This window comes from Pan troglodytes, chromosome 3, assembly GCF_028858775.2.
Source record: "Pan troglodytes isolate AG18354 chromosome 3, NHGRI_mPanTro3-v2.0_pri, whole genome shotgun sequence".
In the NCBI taxonomy this organism is placed as follows: Eukaryota; Metazoa; Chordata; class Mammalia; order Primates; family Hominidae; genus Pan; species Pan troglodytes.
Genome location: NC_072401.2, coordinates 8,522,353 through 8,540,090, shown reverse-complemented (window position 1 = coordinate 8,540,090; position 17,738 = coordinate 8,522,353). Strand labels below are relative to the sequence as shown.

Sequence of the window (17,738 nt, the reverse complement as noted above, 5' to 3'; positions counted from 1 at the left end):
GTTCCAATGGGCCTCACAGAGCTAAAGTGAGGGTGTGGACAGGGCCCTGTTCCTCCCAGGGGCTCTGGGGAGAATCCACTCCTCACCTTCAAGAGGCCGCACACGTCCCTCGGCTTGTGGCCGCCACTTCTACTTCCGCTTTGTCACTGCATCTCCTTTTCTACCTCTCCCTCCTGCCTTCCTCCTACAAAGGCCCTGTGATTCCATGGAGGGCCCACTGGAGCATCCGGGATCATCTCTCCATCTCCAGATCCTTGCCTTTGATCACATCTGCAAAGTCCCCTTTGCTGGATGAGGTAATGCAGGCGTAGGTCGTGGGGATAAGGACATGGGCATCTTTGGAGGACTTTATCTGAGCCCACAGACGGGCTCAGCCTCACAGCTTGTGCAGGTGGGAGCCAGGACATAGACCCCTACTGGTTGCTTGGTTCCCTGCTGGGGGCCACCCCTCTGGCCATTGGTCCTGCAGAGTTTGCATCTTGGCCTGGGCACTTCATCTCTGTCCTGCGCAGTTTCTCTAACCAGGCCTCAGGATCCAGGGGGATCTGATTAGGAAAACCTGCAACTGCAGCAGAGAGTAGTGAACTTCTGCGTGGCCGGTCTTCACAGCCTCCTAGACGTCTCACTCAGAGCCCTGGGCACAGCACAGCCACAGTGGTCTTGGGCCTTGCATTGCGACGGTGTTCACTTCACACCCGCGTTTGCTGACCACCTGCAGTGGCGTGCACTCGCCCGGTGTGGCCAGAGCCCATTCCTAGGCCTCACTTGCTCTGCAGCCCCAGCCCAAGCCCAGAGCTAGGCATGCAGTGGGGGCTCAGAAATGTCTCAAATGGGCCGGGCGCAGTGGCTCACGCCTGTAATCCCAGCACTTTGGGAGGCTCAGACAGGTGGATCACCTGAGGTTAGGAGTTCAAGACCAGCCTGGCCAACATGGTAAACCCCATCTTTACTAAAAATACAAAAATTAGCCGGGCAGAGTGGCGCACACCCGTAGTCCCAGCTACTCGGGAGGCTGAGGCAGGAGAATCACTTGAACCCAGGAGGCGGAGGTTGTAGTGAGTCGAGATCACACCATTGCATCCAGCCTGGGCAACAGAGCGAGACTCCATCTCAAAAAAAAAAAAGAAAGAAAGAAATGTTTCAAATGGAAAGAAGGTGTGTGGTGCTCAGATCTCGACTCCGTTGGCCGACGATGCACCTGACAGCGGTAACCGAAACACACCCCGCGGATGCCCCCATGGGCTAAGAAGAACGTGTGCTCGGAATTTGAGCTAAAGAATCCAGCAGCAGCCAGCCTGGAGATTCACTCCCTGTCTGAAGAAGATCTGAGCCCCTGGCTCATTGCAGGGAATGCAGGCCATGCAGATCCTGCCCCTTTGCTTGGAAGGGTTGGATGAGGGTTGCCAGGTGGAGGATGGTAGAGGGAGGGTGCGAAGGGAAAATGCTACATCAACTGCATGCTTTTCACAGGGGTCCTGTCCAGCCCGCCACTGCTGAACCACCCTGTACACAAGTCCTCTCAATCAACCCTATGTCATGGTCGCTGGCTCTGGGTCTCCTCTTCAGTCTCTCAAACAAGGTGCCATCCCTATTGAAGTTGATAGAGTTCCGGCCCAACAGCTTCTAAACACCATCCTCCAGTTCAAAAGCCAGGGCTCCCTGGAAACACGGGACTGTGGACATGGCCGATCCCAGGGCTATGGCAGGGAAAGTGCAAGATAAGCCTGGAACATCTCATGTCCCAGAAAGTGAGGACGCACCCACTAAGTGACGTAGACACATGGAAAGCCCAAATCTAGCGTGATTTGAATGACAAAATAGGTAATGATGTATATAGTATGGAGACTCAATTAAAGATGTGTGAGCCTACGCTGAAATAAATCAATGGATAACTGGGGAGCGGGACAGCTCTTCCTTAGAGTTGAAAGCTGATTGCTGAATGGAGAAGGGCTGCCTAATTAGACAGTCACTGCCTGGCAGCCTCTGTCGCAAGGATTATTTCAGCCAGGCCAGCCCATGATGAGACAGTAGCGCTTCATGAATTTGATGAGGAACAGGATATTCATGCAGTTTCAGAGTGTTGTCCCCCCAGCTACTTACTAACTGCAGAGGGGAGAAAAATAACTGTGCAGTGGGGAGAACTGGCAGCCGCCCCTTCTCCAAGGGACCAAAATTAGCGTCACCAGCCAGAGACTAATAGACATCGTCTGCACGGAAGAAACATCACTTCTGCAGGATTCCTGCCCAAATCCCTAATGTGATCGTGAAGAAATAGTAGCTGCACTCGAATCGAGGGACATTCTACAAAAGATCCAAACTGTATCCTTCAAAACAGCAGCCTCCAGATTAAAAGGTACCTCAGAGAGGTCGCGGTCACGTCAGAACACAAGGTGTGACCCAGGAATTTTTTTTTTTTTTTTTTTTTTTTGCTATAAAGGATATTATTGGGATAAATGGCAAGATCTGAATGAGGCCTGTAGATGAGGTGATGGTGTTATTGAAAGCAGGGAATTAACATTGAAATAATTACATTGCGGTTATGTAAGAGAATGTACTGGTTTTAGGAAATATGGACACCTTTTAGGATGAAGGGGCATCATGTCTGCAATTTACTCCCAAAAGGATCAGAAGAAAATCACACACACACACACACACACACACACACACACACACACGAGTACACACACACGAGTACACACACAAAGGAGAAGTCCTAAAATGCGAACATTCAGGGAACCTGGGTATGGGCAAATGGAATTATCTGTACTATTTCTTGCCACCTTTGATGTCTATCTGAAATTGTCCAGAGAAGACGAGGAGGTGAAGGAGCTGATGAGAAGCCCCACCCCAAGCCAGCTTTCCCTCGGCCAAGCAGGGAAAGTTTCCTCAGCTCCCCTCCGCTGGGTCCACAGAGATTCGCTCCAGGCAGCGGCGATGCCACGGTGCTTTGCTGAGCCTTCGGAGGAGGAAACAGCCAGCCACTCAGGGCAAAGGCTTCCAACTCCTGCCACTCCCCTTCCCAGAGGCTCCCAGCTCCTCCCTGGGCCCCGCGGCTCTGTGGGAGGCTGGCCAGGGCCCTCCTGCGCGTCTCAGTCTCCTTGTGCACTCGTGGCCCTGGGCACAGCCCAGCCCCTTCCTTTCGTGAGGCCTGCCCTGGAGGGAACGCGATTCCATGGCCGGGTGGGCTCCCCAGGCCCAGGCCCCACCCCAAACCTCTGAGCCGCCCTTCCTGCCCGGGCATGCCAGTGCCTGCAGACCACTTCCCCTTTGTGATCAGTGCAGGAGGCCATCCACCCCTTCCCATCTCCACCCTCAAGCAGAAGGGCAGGATCGCAGGTATAAAACACTCCCACACCTAGCTGTGAGCCAGGCGACAGTATCTGAGGTTTCCACGCCACTGTCCAAACACATCCTTCGTTCATCAATCCCTTGAACAGTGACGAAGCACCTACCATGTGCCAAGCCCTGGAGTCCCGAGACAGGGACATAGGCAGCTAAGAGGAGGCTGGGCTGAGGCTGGACACTGGGAGGACGAGGCCCAGGGACGGGTCACAACCGCAGCTGTCTCCTGCCAGGAGGGGCCGTGCAGGCCTTGGTCTCCCCTGCCTCTCACCTCGTCCCCTTCAGGGTCTCAGGATGGGGGTAAGAGGGGATCCTGGAGATCACCTAGGCCACTCTTCAGGTCTCCCGGGAATTCAGGAAACTGGGCACATGTCCTGGCCCGGCCCCTGACCACAGGGCGGCCTGGCCCGGCCCTTCCCTCTCTGTACCTTGGGTGCCTCCTAGAGAACGAGGATGCCTCATCCTGAGGACTCTCAGGGGTTCCAAGGCCAAACCCATTGGACTGTTTCTGGAATGGTCTCTGAACATGTGAGTTCAAAGGCCCCTGCCTCGTTCTTTGCCAGTTTTGTTATCACTGACGCGTCCCTGGAAAAACACGAGCTGGGCCCTGGCCTCTCAAGTGACTCAGCGGGCACAGTGGCTCCTGTTAAACACACGCGGGGGAAGGAAACGAGAAGTGATGGAGAGCAGACCCCAGCCCCAGCCCCAAGAGGCCCGGAGGCAGGCAGGGTGGTGAGGGATGGATGGACGGGGCAGGTGGGGTGGAGAAGTGGGTGGGATGGAGGGCGGGTGGTGAGGGTGGAATGAACTCACCGCCTCTCACTGGTGCCTTGGCCTCCTTGGGCCCCGCTTTCTCCCAGGTCACAGAGGGCCTCATGGCCACAGTCCGGACCTGGTCCCGGCTGCTGCCACCTCCTGAGGGTCCCACAGGACCCCTCCCCATGGGGGCCGGCTCCTCAGTGGTCACGGCAGGGAGGTTCTCCATGACCCGCAGAGACCTCACATGCCTGGCCCTGTGGACAGAGGGGGTGTGGTCAGGAGAGGTGGCCCCTCCAGAACCAGCACGGAGGTTGTGTCCAGGGCTGGGGTCCAGAAAGAGAACACCAGCGTTGCTGAGCGCCTGCGCCTTTCAGATCCAGCAAGCCCCTCACCGCACCGTGCACCGTGTTGTGGTGGGTGTGATCCCGCACCGCTGCTGCGCCTCCCCTCCCTATCTCGGGTTTGCTGTGCTCCCTTCCTCCACGGGGCCTCCTCTCGCTGGTTTTCTGCCTGGAGTCCCCTTCCCCGTCGAGGCAGAACCCCTGGGTGCCTTGTGCCCCTCCTCAGGAGCTGGTCACTGCCTCTTTGCTGGGCCATCACACCAGACAGACCGTGCTCCCGGAACAGTGCTCCTTCGCCTGTCAGAAGACACAGAAGGACACAGAGTCCCCCTTCCAGCGTCACAAATAGGCACAGGGGCCATGGGGATGGCAGCCTGGGCCAGGGCTGAGGTGCGCAGGGGACAAACCCCAGCTGTGGCCACAGGGACGGGGTCAGCCACGTCCGCCTCAGCTCTGGCCTCAGACAGAGGGGCTAATAAGAGAGGAGGATGGCAAGCACATAGTCAGAACCCTGCTGTCCCCAAAGGGAGGGCTTGGTCATGGGAGGCCTCACTATTCACTGATTGTGGGTGGGGAAAGGTCCACCCTGCCCCTCCAGAACACCATGGCCAGGGCAGTTTTCAAGTCTAGAGCCTCGGGGAGCAATGGGGATGCAGAGGAAGGAAAAGGGGTTCCGTCCGTGCCTGATGTGTGGTGAGAAGGTTTTCGCTGCTGCTGTCTAATACAGGCTCTGCTGCCCCTGCTTGGTGAAATGTGAGGTGGGGAAGAAATAAGCCCAGCATGCCCCGCAGCTGCTGCCTCCGATCTCCTCGCCCAGCAAGATATTCTGAGCAAACATTGGGACAGACTTTCCGGTACGTGGACTCGTCCCCTTGCTCCTGGCTTGAAGCCCCTCAGTGGCCGGCAAACATCCCCTCTGCAGGCAGGGCACGGAGAACCGGGACGGCCATGCCTCTGACCTCTGTCTGGGAGCAAAAGTGCAAGTCTGGCCTCCTGCTGTCCTGTCACCCCTTTTGTGGTGGATGCTGGTGGGCAGGGCACCCAGGGCTTGCCAGGGCCTCCGTCCGGGCCTCAGAGCCCTGATGGGCCCACGAGGCTGGGGCCTTCCAGCTGCCAGGACAACCCCCAGAGCCTCCTGTCCTTGTCCCCATCTCCCACTTCCACCCTGGTCTCTGGGCAGGGAACGTGGCAGGGGACTGGGAGGCAAATCAGGCAGCTGTTGGGGGTGCGTGGGGTCTGCAGTCAGGGACAGAGGACGCAGCTGTGAAGGGGAGGCAGGAGGCCCTGGACATCGAGCACCTGGGAAGGGCAGAGAGGAACCCCTGGGAGCTTCAAGCCAGGAGCAGGGGGACGAGTCCATGCACCGCAAACTCTGTCCCAGTGTCTGCTCAGAATGTCTTGCAGGGGCGGGGAGATGGGAGGCAGGAGTTGCGGAGATGCTGGGCTTATTTCTTCCCCACCTCAGTTTTTTACCAAACAGGGGAAGCTGGGCCTGCATTAGACAGCAGCACGGAAAATCTCACCATACATCAAGCACAGATGGAGCCCAGTTTCCTTCCCCAGCACCCCCAGCCCTCCCCCGAGGCTCTGAGCCTGAAAACCCAGAGGCAGTCAAGACTGACCTCAGGACAGTCCCAGGACAGTAGGTGCCAACTGGCACACCTCCTGGTATCAGACACCTTGGCCCAGCAACCCCCAGGGAAGGCCTACCTCCCCAGTGGAGAGATGGGGAAACTGAGTCTCTGAGGGGCTAGGCAATTCTCAAGCCTGTGTGCAAGCACACACACACACACACACACACATGCACCCGCACACCTATCAGACCGAAGCAGAAGTGCACACTGCAGCTGCCATCCCTGCCATGCCTTTTCCCACCCACGAGCACCTCCTCCCTCCCCGCACTGCTCTCGGCTCGGGCCACCACTGTGGCGACAGGTCCCTTCACAGAGGCTGCTCCCCAAGAGGCAGCTCCTGTGTAACGTTTAGTACAGGATGAGGAAACCCTCATGGGGGGCAAGTCGGCTGCAGGCAGGGACGAGTGGGTGTCATGTAAGCCCAGCCATCACCCCTGCCCCCACGGCTGTGGCTGTCACCCTGAGAACTGGCCTCCCAGGCCCCAGCTCACCGCATACTTTGGGCTCCATCAGCAGAGCAGGGGTGGGAGGAGCCCACGGTCTAAAGTCCTTGGTTTCAACAACCACCCACCTCCCACACAGAGGGAGGGAGACCCAGGCCTGCTAAGTTGGGAATTTCGACAGAATAGTGATGGTTCCGTGAGGCAGGTTCTATGAGGCATAGAGAGGGTCCCCTAGCTCTGGCCGGGGAGGGAATCTCCCACAGTCAGGGAAGACTCCCTGGGGATGCTCAGAGTGCAGGGCCTCAGCCCGATCAGCCCCGGGCCAGCAAGGCTTGCAGAGGCGACAGCCCCTGGCTGTGAAGTGGCCCCGGCACCCCACCTTCCATCTGCACACCTGCTCCAACTGTAATCTGATTGATCAGTTTGTGGCCAAATCCTTCCCACCCCCCAACCACCTCTGAGGGGCAGGGACCAGGACCTGTGGGGGCCAGGAATGGTGAATCAGGAGACATCTGACGCCAAGAGGCGCCCAAGAGACCCTCCGGGGAAGCTGTTCGCCCAGGAGTGGGAGCAGGGTGCAGCCCATGAGACTTGCTTTCCAAAGGAGGAAGCGTGAGTGGAACTGCGGACGCAGAACACAGCCTCACTGATCAAATGCCCTGTGCAGCCTGGTGCCTTCACCCTCCCTGTTCCCATGTCCTGGGACCCTGGTCACGCCTGGAGAGCTCTGGGCACCTTCAGGGGCAGTGCAGGATGCCCTGGCTGCCCTCGCCCAGCCTCGGACTTTGCTTTCTCCTTCTTGCTCTGCAGGACTGCGGTCCTGGCACCTGTGGCTGCCTGTGCCCACCACCTGGCCCTGAGTCTGTGGCAGCACCAGGAAGCCCCTGCCTGCAAGGCCAGGCTGTCTTCCCGTCTCCTCTCCGGAAGCACATGGAGGCGTCTCAACAAAGCGCTGGAATCCACTCCCTGGGCATGCTAGCTCCCTGGTTTTGGGGGTCTTTCGCTCCCAATGCCTGACCTCGGAGTCCTTGTCCTCCCATCTCTGCCTCTTTGTCCCTCAGAAGCTGGGTCTTATGTCCCTATAGGCAGAGCAGGAGTCCCAGCAGCCTTTCTCCATCCACTGGCTGATGCCCGGGACACCTGCCTGCCTCCCAGCCCACCACCTCCCCCTGGGTTAGGAACAGGCCTGTTCGAAATGGCATCCAGGGCTTCTCTGGGCCTGGCACACAGCTGGTGCTCAGAGACTGTCTTCTGAGAAAAGCAGGGCTCCCCAGGCTCAGGGAATTTCCCACCTGCTGTTATAACCCTAAGCGTGGGGTTCCTGTGCAGAGCCTGGCGATGAGGAAGTGAGCTCCTTCTCCACAGCGTCCCCTCCCTCAGCCCTGCAGGCCCAGCCACCACTGCACAAGCAGAGGCCCCAACCACGGGCAGGTGTTGACGCCCCCAGGGGCCAGCTCACCCAGCTGGGGGACCACCAAGCAGCCTGCAGGACTCTCTCCTTCCTGCCTTCATCCTGTTTGTTCAGTTTATCATCAGGACAAACCCTTGGGGGCCCCTGGATGGGTCAGAATAGGCTCCAGCCCCAGGCCAGCCTCCAGCCCCGGGGGAAGGGGTGGAGTTTGGCTCCAGAACATGGAGACATGGGGCCAAACCCCGGTGTCTGGGAGGCCTCTCCATGCCTCAATTTACTGAGCCAGAAAGTGAGAATGAGCACGCACACCGCACAAGTGCGTCGAGTGGGTTAAAGGGACAGTGCTCCTGGTCCACAGTCAGAGTTTGGTGAATGTGGGTTGGAAGAAGAAGGGAGAGGGCCGCGGCCAGCCCTGAATGGGTTTGGGAAGCTTTGGCCAAGCTTTCGCCAGGCTCTTACGGAACAAATACTTCTAGGGCCATTGAGACCTCACCTATGCCACCAAGCACCTCCGGAGGGTTGGCTTGTCACCTCGCATCCTGGGGTGACACTGTCCTTTCAAAATTCATGCCCCCAGAAACCTCAGAATGGGGCCTTATTTGGAAATGGTCTGCGCAGATGAAACGACCTTCCCTTGGGATGAGGGTGTTCCAGATGAGGATGGCCCTAAATCCAGTGCGTGGTGTCCTTGTAAGTAAAAGAGAGGACACGGAGACACACAGAGGAGCCGGGGAGGAGGCCATGTGACCACCAGGGCGGAGAGTGGACTGATGTAATCACAGCCAAAGAGCGCCCGGAGCCACAGGCAGCGGGAAGAGGCAGGGAGGAGCCGCCCAGTAGCCTTCTGAGGGACGCCTTGAGTTCGGAATTCCGACCACCAGAGTCGCGAGATAAGACGACCGAGAGGGCTGTGTCCTGCGCTCTGGCAGCAGAGGAAACCGGCGCACCCGTGCACTGCTGGGCCCTGCCTTGCTCTTCTGTGTTGTGCGGCCATCGTCACCTGTGTTGCTGGAAGAGTGAGTGACGTCTCCATGCAAAAAACGCTGGCCCAGCGCCCCACACGGGACACAGCTGTCATCACTGTCAACAACGGTGTTGACAGTCATGTAATTATGGCCATCCAGGGTGCTCACAGCATCCTCGGCTCACCTGGAGGAGGGAGGCACAGCCGTGCCCCTTTCACGGATGAGCCATCAGCTGCGGTGACTCTGCCTGCCCAAGGTCACACAGCCAAGCAGCAGAGGTGGGGTTGAACCCAGGTGGTCAGAGCCCAGCCCCCACATACCCATCCTAAACCCAAACCTGACTCAGGCCCAGCCTTGCCTCCAGCCACAAGCTCAGCCGCAGCCCCGCTGCCTGGCCCTGGGAGGCCACACCCTGAGTGGCCGGCCCACATGCAGGCTGCCCCTGGCCCTGGCACTGGCCGACACCGCTAACTCCCCCCAGCGTCACTTTGCTATTCATCTCATCTGAGCCTCGTCAACGGCAAAAGGTCGGAAACTCCCGCTTCACAGACAGGGCAGGGCTCCCAGGGCTCCTGGGGATCACGCACAGGCCCAGAGGGGGTCTCAGTGGTGTACACACACAGGAGCACACGCCCCGGCACACCTGCAGTTGAAGGCTGGGCCCAGGCCCTCCCTGGAATTTTCAGGCTGAAGCCCCTGGTCCAGTTGCTGGTCCATTTGGTTGTTGGAAAAGAGGCCCAGGTGGCGGCATCAGAGTGGCCGGTTATAGCCACTGCGGTGCCGGGTGAGGCTGAGGCGCTGGGCTCGCCCTGGTAGGTCTGGTAGTGTGGCCCAAGCTAACCGGGCGCTGGGGTCACACCTGAGATCCGCTGGACTTGGAATCCAGCGACAGGCTGGCTCTGCTCCCATACCCCCAGGGCCGCTCATGCCAAGGGCCAGCACGGGGTCAGGCCAGGTCCCAGAAGCAAGGGTGCTTGGTCAAAGCTGAAATCATTGCCCTCAATCACTGCGGATTGGCACTGCCAGCACCTGTGAGCTCTGAGTGGGGTCTGCTGAGGGTGCCGACGACCTCCCTGAGGCCCCCAGCTTGCAGTTTCGCTCCACCCCCATCCCAAACAGGTCAGAAAAGTCCTCAAGAAAGTGTAAAGATCCAACCATGGCAAGACCGGCAGACAGCAGCCTGCTCGGCCAGTCCACGCCCCGCCTGCCCCGGAGCCCCCCATACCTGCGGCGTGTTCCTCAGAGGCAGCTCCCAGGCCCACAGGGCCGTAGCACGCAGGAACCAGGTGGCCGCTCCTGGCCCAGCGCTGGCTGGCCCCACGGGGCTGTCTCCAGCTGGACGGAGCAGGCAGGGGCCGCCCACAGCCAGGCTGACTGCACAGCGGCCTCCGCCCCCTGCTTCCTGCCCTACTTCCTCCCTGCCCCTGAGGGCCGGTGACGGAGAGGCAGGCCCAGGGCGGCTGCACAGACACCGCAGCCGGTTGATCATTAGCTCTTTCCTGGACGAGGTCCAGGCCCTGTCCTGCCTGCCCGCTGCCCAGCCCCCAGGCTCTGTAGTAGAGGCCAGGGGCACCCAGTCCCCCGCCAGGCTGGGATTGGGGAAGTCCACCAGCCACCGGCTGCCTCAGCCCTGCCAGCCTCAGCTCTGATCTCTGTTCCTCTTCCATTTACTGCACACACACACACACGCATGCCTGCACACATACATGCATGCACACACACACGCATGTGCATGCACACACACAAACATACATATGCATGGGCACACAGAGACTCACAAGCACAAGTGTGTGCACACATGGACAGGCACACGTATGCACACAAACGCTCACGTGCAATTTCTTCCGTCTCTGCCCGGGTGCCCTCCGGGCCACTGGCTCCATCAGTGGGAACATTTAGGGGAAGAGATGGGCTCCCCTCCTCCTCACCGCAAGCTCTCCTTGCTAGCCTGGCCTGTCCCAACGGGTCTACCTCTTTACCCTCCCACCGTCTCCAGGCCTGAGCCAGGTTTGAGAGCAGAAACCTTCCCGGCCAGGCAGACCCAAGGCCAAAGCACGTAATCTCGCCCCTGCCTGCTGAGGAAGCCTGGCCTGGGCTCACGTCAGCTGGGACAAGAGGCAGAACTGAACTCAAATTGCCCTGTTGGTCCCGCCTGTCTGCCTGCTCTGATGCCCTTGCCAACACAGGAGTGTGAGCACCCACGTGGTGGGTGTGGGCTGCTGGCTCCGGCCCAGCTCTAGGAAGTGGGAATGGGAGGGATCCCTCCAGCCTGTGCTGTGATAGGTCGGAGCTTTACACACACCTGGTTTGAGAAAACCAAGAATAATCCCTAAGTCAAATAGTTATGTATCCATCTCACAGACAGGAAAACTAAGGCTCAGGGAGGTAATGTGACATGCCCAAGGCCAGTGACCAACAAGAAGATAAGACTGGAACCAGGTCTGACTGGTTCTGAAGGCTTTAGGGCTGGGCTTTTCAACCAAGGCACTACCGACATTTGGGGCCGCATCCTTCTTTGTTGCAGGGCGGGGGGCTGTCCTGTGCACTGGAGGGTTTTAGCTGGTCCCTGGCCTCCACCCACTGGATGCCAGTAGCCCCCACCTCTAATCATAGCAGCCAAACATAGCTCAGATATTGATCCCCTGGGGGTGAAGTCACCCCAGGCTGAGAACTCCCAGCCCAGGTGAGCTACTCAGGTCAAAGCCCTTCCAGCCCACACCTGCGTCCTTCATCCTCGCCCTCCCGTCCTGTTCACCTTTCTCTAATCACAGGCTCTGCCCAGGCGCTGACGCTTACCTCAAGTCCCTGCATCCTGCACAGTGAGCCCTCAAGTCACACCCTCCCTCCTCCCCACTGAGGCCAGGGCCCGGGATCGGGGGTGCAGCTGCAGATGCCCCAGGCATGTCCCCTCGCTGCCCCGAAAAGAACTCGAGGATGGCCCAGGTGAGGCCCAAGCCCCTTAGGGGCCCAGCCTCCAGGCTCCCCAGCCCGGCCTGGCCAGGCCCCACCTTCCATGCCATCAACATGCTCAGTGAGCACACGGTGGGTTGGAGGGTTCAGAGGCACCAAAGGACACTTTGAGAGAATCCCCAGTGGCAGCAATCTGAAAGTCTGACCCACAGGCAGAGGGGCCGCAGCTCCCAGACCAGCTCTTCTTCCCTGCGGGGACACGGCTCCCCAGCCCCGGCTGCGTCTGAGGAGGAAGATGGTGTTCTCTCTGGCCTCATCGAGGGGCAGTCACTCTATCAGTTTCATGGGGCTGCCACAACCGAGTGCCACAAACTGGGGTCCCCAGACAGCAGAAATGTCATCTCTTACAGTTCTGGAGGCCAAAAGTCCAAAATCAAGCTGTCGGAAGGGCCATGCTCCCTCTGGAAGCTCCAGGGGAGGCCTCTTCCTGCCTGCTCCAGCCTCTGGGGCTCCAGGTATGCTCCGGCTAGAGGTGGCATCGCTCCAGTCTTTGCCTTTGTCTCCACCCAGCCTCCTCCTCTGTGTCTGTGTCTCCTCTTCAGTCTCCCTTAAGCGCCCTGTCACTGGATTTGGGGTCCACCTAAATAACCCAAGATGATCTCATCTAAAGACCCTTAAGGAAATTACATCTGCAAAGATTCTTTTCCCAAATAAGGTCAGGTTCACAGGTTCAGGGTGGTCCTACCTTTTAGTGTCAGCTCGGTACATAAGCTGTGAAGCAGGCCTGGGACAGTGGTTAGAAACATTGGCCCCCAACCACAGCCCCTCAACCCCAACAGCCTGCAGTCCCTGCAGCCTGGTGTCCTCTCAGCCCCCTCCTTGGGCCTTGGGGATGGACGATACAAGGTCCAGGGACCCCATCCTGAAGCCCCTCCTGGACTCCAGCCCTCAGCACCCCACCCTTCCTTGCAGACACCTGCCAGCCCCATCTCCCACCTTCCTTCTCCCATCAGGGCTCAACTTTCATCCTGCCCAGCCCCCACCAGCTGGAGGCCTCTGTCCAGCTCCCTCTGCCTCCCCTGTCTCAGGGGACTGGGTAATGCTTCCACCCTTGACAAAGGTCCCACTGCTGAAGCCCAGAGCACTTTGGGAGCTGGATTCTACTGGCAGCTTCCCTGTGGAATGGGTGCAACTCTGGGCACCCACCTCTCCTCCATGTGGGCTGCTTTCCTGGGTGAGTGGCCACCCCCGAGGCATCTGCCACCCCAGTGCCCAGGACCTGTGGATGCCCACAGAAGCACCCAACATCACCCTGCCCCACCCCTCCAGGTCTTCCTCTCCCCACGTCCCCACCAGTGCCACCTGTAGCCTCTGAGGCTCCCTCCCCTGCTCAGCGAGTCTTCTCCACCGAGGGTCACATTCGTGCCTCGGGTCCAACACATCCATCAACACAACCTCATGGAGTGGTCACTTCCTCCAAGTAGCCCTGGGTGTCAGGCGGGTGGGGACGTGAGATCTGTGGCCATGACCTGAGTCATCGTAAAGATTAAATTAGACTCAAGGACTTTTCTAACAAGCCAAGCACAGGTGCACAGCTCAGTTGCACTGAGATTCTGTGCATGTAACAAATGCCCGTGCCGGGTCCTCTCCGCAGCCTTGGCCGAGCGAGGAGCACGGAGGGGCTGCGCTCGACAGGCAGGTGGGGAAGAACCGACATCCCTGGGAGGTTAGCGCCTCCTACCAGTGCCCTGGCCTCGTCACCCCCATCACGGGGTGGGCCTGCCCTGTGCCCCTGCTCAGATGATGGCCCCAAGGGGCTGTGGGGAGAAGTGGGGAGTTGGTGCCCAAGACCACCTGTGTCGACTTGCTGCCTGCCTGTGGCACCTCCTTCTCTGGGCCTCAGTTTCCCATCTGTGACCTGAGACTCAAAGCGGGTGCCCCCAGTTCTCCAGCCTGCTCACACCTCCACCCCTTCTCCAGAGTAGGCAGAACACATTTCCTCGCCTGGCCAGAGATGCTTGGCTTCCCCTGTGTTTGTTTTTCTGGAAGCTACGTTGAAAAAAGCCCCCAGACGGGCTCCACATCCACACACGGGTCTGGAGACATTTCCTCTCCTGGCCATTGTCCCCTGCTGTGGCTGGAGACCCCGTATCCTGTTTGTCTCTGCAGCTGTACTTCTGGCCCAAGGCCAGGGGAATTTTCCAAAAGCCTCCCCAACTGCACAGAGCACCCCGACTCCACACAGCACACCCAGCAGCCTCCTAGAGGAAGGTGCCTGAGCCTTCAGGGCTGGGGGCTTTCCAAGCATGCCCACCTGGAGGGTGCAGAAGCTGGGGCAGAAGCACACACAGCCCTGCCTGCCAGAGGACCTGTCCGAACCCCAGCTCAGGCTTCAATTCTCCCGGGACAATCTGTCACTCCTCTGGGCCTCAGTCTCTCCATCTTGCAAATGGTAGAGTTGGGCTTGGAGATTTCTAAGTGCCCTCCGGTTCTGCTCCCTGATGTGGCTGTAATAAATTCAAATTGTCACTTGCCAAGAAGATGCTCAGTCCTTCACAAGGATTGTCATCACATGGGGCTTGCTGATGGCGCCACCAGCTTGACTGTCTCCTGATGCCTGCTGGTGAGTATCTCCTGATACCTGCTGGTGAGTGTCTCCTGATGCCCACTGGACTGATTCACAGAGGGGCTAGAGGAGGCATGACCTGCCCAGGGCCACACAGCTCCTATGTAGCAGAACCAGCCCAGATCCCAGTCCTTCCAGCACCAAACCTGTGTTCCTCACCCCTCCCTCAACTGCCCTCTGGGGCTTTCTAAGGTGTGAGCGGAGCAGCCGGAGACAAAGGCAGTGGTGCCCTCAATTGCCGGAAACCCCGGGAAGCAAGTCCTGCCCAGGAGTCTGGGGTTTTCCAGGGAACTTAACACCCACTCCTTCGAGCACCAAGCTCCAGAGTTAATCTTTGCAATGGTGCTCTGGAAAGCAACGACCGTCCTCTGTCCCTTTCCTGATCTCTGGGACCAGCTAGTGTTTTACTGAATTATAAGGCAAGGTGACCCATCGCCAGGGTGAGGGGATAGTCTTAGAGTTTCTCCATCTCCCCACCTGCCTTTTACACGAGGCTGTTCCCCGTTTCTGGCCTGCTCCGGGCTGGGAAGCTGCTGAACATGTATGTTAGAGTTAGAGAGAAAACAAAACAAGCCACCCTGACCAGAGGCTTTCCCTGAGGGCGGAACAATCTCATTTTCAGCAAGTGCTTCCCATCCCAGGGTTTGGCTGCTCAGGAGTCTGGGCAGACGAGGTGCCAGGGACACGATTTCTAGCCAGCACTAGAAGCGGCAGGCATGGCCACCATGGCCTGGGAAACTCGAGTGTGCCTTCAGACTTTTTCTGTGACTGTCCCAGGTCGCTCAAAGAAGCTACCAAATCTGTTCCTGTGTCCTTCCTTCAGGAAAGCCCAAATCTGGCCCACCTGGGACAGAGCAGCGTGAAGCCCCCCAGCCATACCCTTCAGCTGTGGCTTTTTAGCGCCACCACCAACACCCCCCGCCGCCCCCTTTAATTATCCATCTCGAAGGTCCCAGGACAGCTCCTAGCCAGAGCCTCGGATGCACACCCTGAGTGCTGACCAGGCTCCCTGAGGCCCGAGCCCCAGGCTGCAACTCAAGCCAGGGGTGCTGGCTGGGGAGCAGGGGCCCTGCCTTCTACCTCCCGCACGGGTGGTGGCTTTTGTCTTTGTGTTTTTCAGCCTCCTGCAGCAAATGATGACAGCTGCAGTCATAGGAAGGCACAGGCGGTTTCTGGCTTCATCACACTGTCTCAGAGCATTTTCAGTTCTCTGCAGTGAATCATCTTGGGCTCAGAAGGTGATCCGGACCTGCCCCCACACCAGCAGGGGTCCTCGGGACTGCATCCCTCACAGGAAACTGCACTTCTGAGGGTCGGTCCCACTCCCCACCTCCAGGTAATGCTGCTTTTTGCAGCTTGGAGCCCCACCTGCCACTGGCGATGGCAGCACCCCCATCCCAGCTCTGCTTTGTGGGACCCTACCTGTCCCATGGTTTGGCTGCTCACAGGAGGAGCTCACAGACAAGTGGGGGAAACTGACTGGGAAACAGATCAGGATGGCAAAGCATGATTGGTGCAGCAGCAAAGGGAGGCCTGGGAGGAAAGAGAGGAGGATGAAATCAAGGAAGGCTTCCTGAAAGAGGAGACACCTGGGCTGAGACTTGGAGGGACAGGAACCAGGCAAAGCAGGGGCGTAAAGGGTTTCTCAGGGGTCAGGGCCAGCTCAAACAATTGTGCTCCTGGCAGGCAGTGAAGTGGCTCCCACAGCCACTTCAGGGGACTATGGACACTGGTAGCCAAGGAGAGGCCAGCATGCTTGCACCCCAAGTGGTTAATCTACAATGCCATAAAAGTGACTCTCAGGAATGCAGAGGCCAGGGGCTAGAGGCTACCCACACTCTCCCCACTTTAGCAGGCTGCGGTTCTCCCATTGGCCCTGTCCAGCAGAAACAGGCACACAGGAGCCTCCAAGGTCGTTCTAGAACAGGGGAGGTAAACGTGCTCTGGGTAGGGCCGGGGGATGCGTATTTGGCTTTGCCAGCCATCAGGTCCGTCACAACCCTGCCCTTACAGCAGGAAAGCAGACAGAGAGCAGTAAGTGAACGGGTGTGGCCATGTGCCAAGAAAACTATCTATTACACAAGACAGGGGACCAGATTTGGTCATGTGGTTTATGGACCACAGAGCTGAGGCTGTCTTGTGCTGTGAAACAGGCTTGAAACATGGTACATCACGTCAGGCCCCGCTTCGCTGCTCCACCCTGGTCATGCCTGCAACTGTGCAAATATGTGCACAGAAAAGCCAATCACCAGGTGGCGACATGAACCTAAACTCGGAGCAGAAGAGAAGGCAACAAATAAAGACAAGTGGGCCGGGCACCGTGGCTCACGCCTGTAATCCCAGCACTTAGGGAGACCAAGGCAGGTGGATCACGAGGTCAGGAGTTTGAGACCAGCCTGACCAACACAGTGAAGCCCCACCTCTACTAAAAATACAAAAATTAGCTGGGCGTTGTGGCATATGCCTGTAATCCCAGCTACTCAGGAGGCTGAGGCAGGAGAATTGCTTGAACCCGGTAGGCAGAGGTTGCAGTGAGCTGAGATCATGCCACGGCACTCCAACCTGGGCAACAGAGTGAGACTCCATCTCAAAAATAAAATAAAATAAAATAAAGACAAGTGGTTGGATAAGAAGATTGTAATTTACAACCTTCAGGCTTACAAATGGGGAGACTGAGGGGCAGGGCGAAGATGACCTTTACCCAAGGTCACAGGAAGGAGAGTTCCTGGTGATTCCGTGGCCCTTTCATTTTAAAGGTGACTGAGGGCCGGGCGCAGTGGCTCACGCCTGTAATCCCAGCACTTTGGGAGGCCGAGGGGGGTGCAGATCACTTGAGGTCAGGAGTTCGGGACCAGCCTGGCCAACATGGTGAAATCCCATCTCTACTAAAAAAAAATACAAAAATTAGCTGAGTGTGGTGGCAGGTGCCTATAATCCTAGCTACTCGGGAGGCAGAGGTGAGAGAATCACTTGAACCTGGGAGGCCGAGGTGGCAGTGAGCCGAGATTGCGCCACTGCACTCCAGCCTGGGTGACAGAGCAAGACTCCGTCTCAAAAATAATAAATAAATAAATAAATAAATAAATAAATAAATAAATAAATGTAACTCAGAGATCAGCTCCTGCCCCTGGAAAACACAGCCCGGCCGGACCCCAGCTCCACGCTGAGCAGCCCCGTCATCTTTCCCGGCCTCCGATTCCTCCTGTATAAAATGCTGTCTCTGCTGAACGCAGTGTTTCCCAGAAACACAAACAAGCAAAGATGGCCCCGCACACCTCCCAAGGCATTATGAAGCCCTACTCAGACC

General features: G+C 58.2%; 1 protein-coding gene across 32 annotated transcripts in view; it reads right to left on the bottom strand.

The window, feature by feature from the left end:
- SH3TC1 (SH3 domain and tetratricopeptide repeats 1) overlaps window positions 1-10,650 on the bottom strand; it is a 42,208-nt gene extending 31,558 nt beyond the window's left edge. For 4 of the 32 annotated variants that reach the window (XR_010156448.1, XR_010156447.1, XR_010156449.1 and 1 more), the window contains exons 1-2: window positions 10,121-10,549; window positions 4,156-4,355 (exon numbers count right to left, since the gene is read on the bottom strand). Coding sequence is in view for 10 of the 32 variants with exons in the window: in XM_063809361.1 (XP_063665431.1) it covers window positions 4,156-4,327 (172 nt within the window). In the remaining 22 variants the exon portion in view is untranslated. Of the gene's footprint in view, window positions 1-86; window positions 1,698-4,155; window positions 4,356-4,498; window positions 4,902-7,978; window positions 8,134-8,423; window positions 8,939-10,120 lie in introns of those variants that run through there. The other 28 variants (XR_010156443.1, XR_010156442.1, XR_010156444.1 and 25 more) reach the window with 21 other exon arrangements.
- Window positions 10,651-17,738: the final 7,088 nt, after the last annotated feature.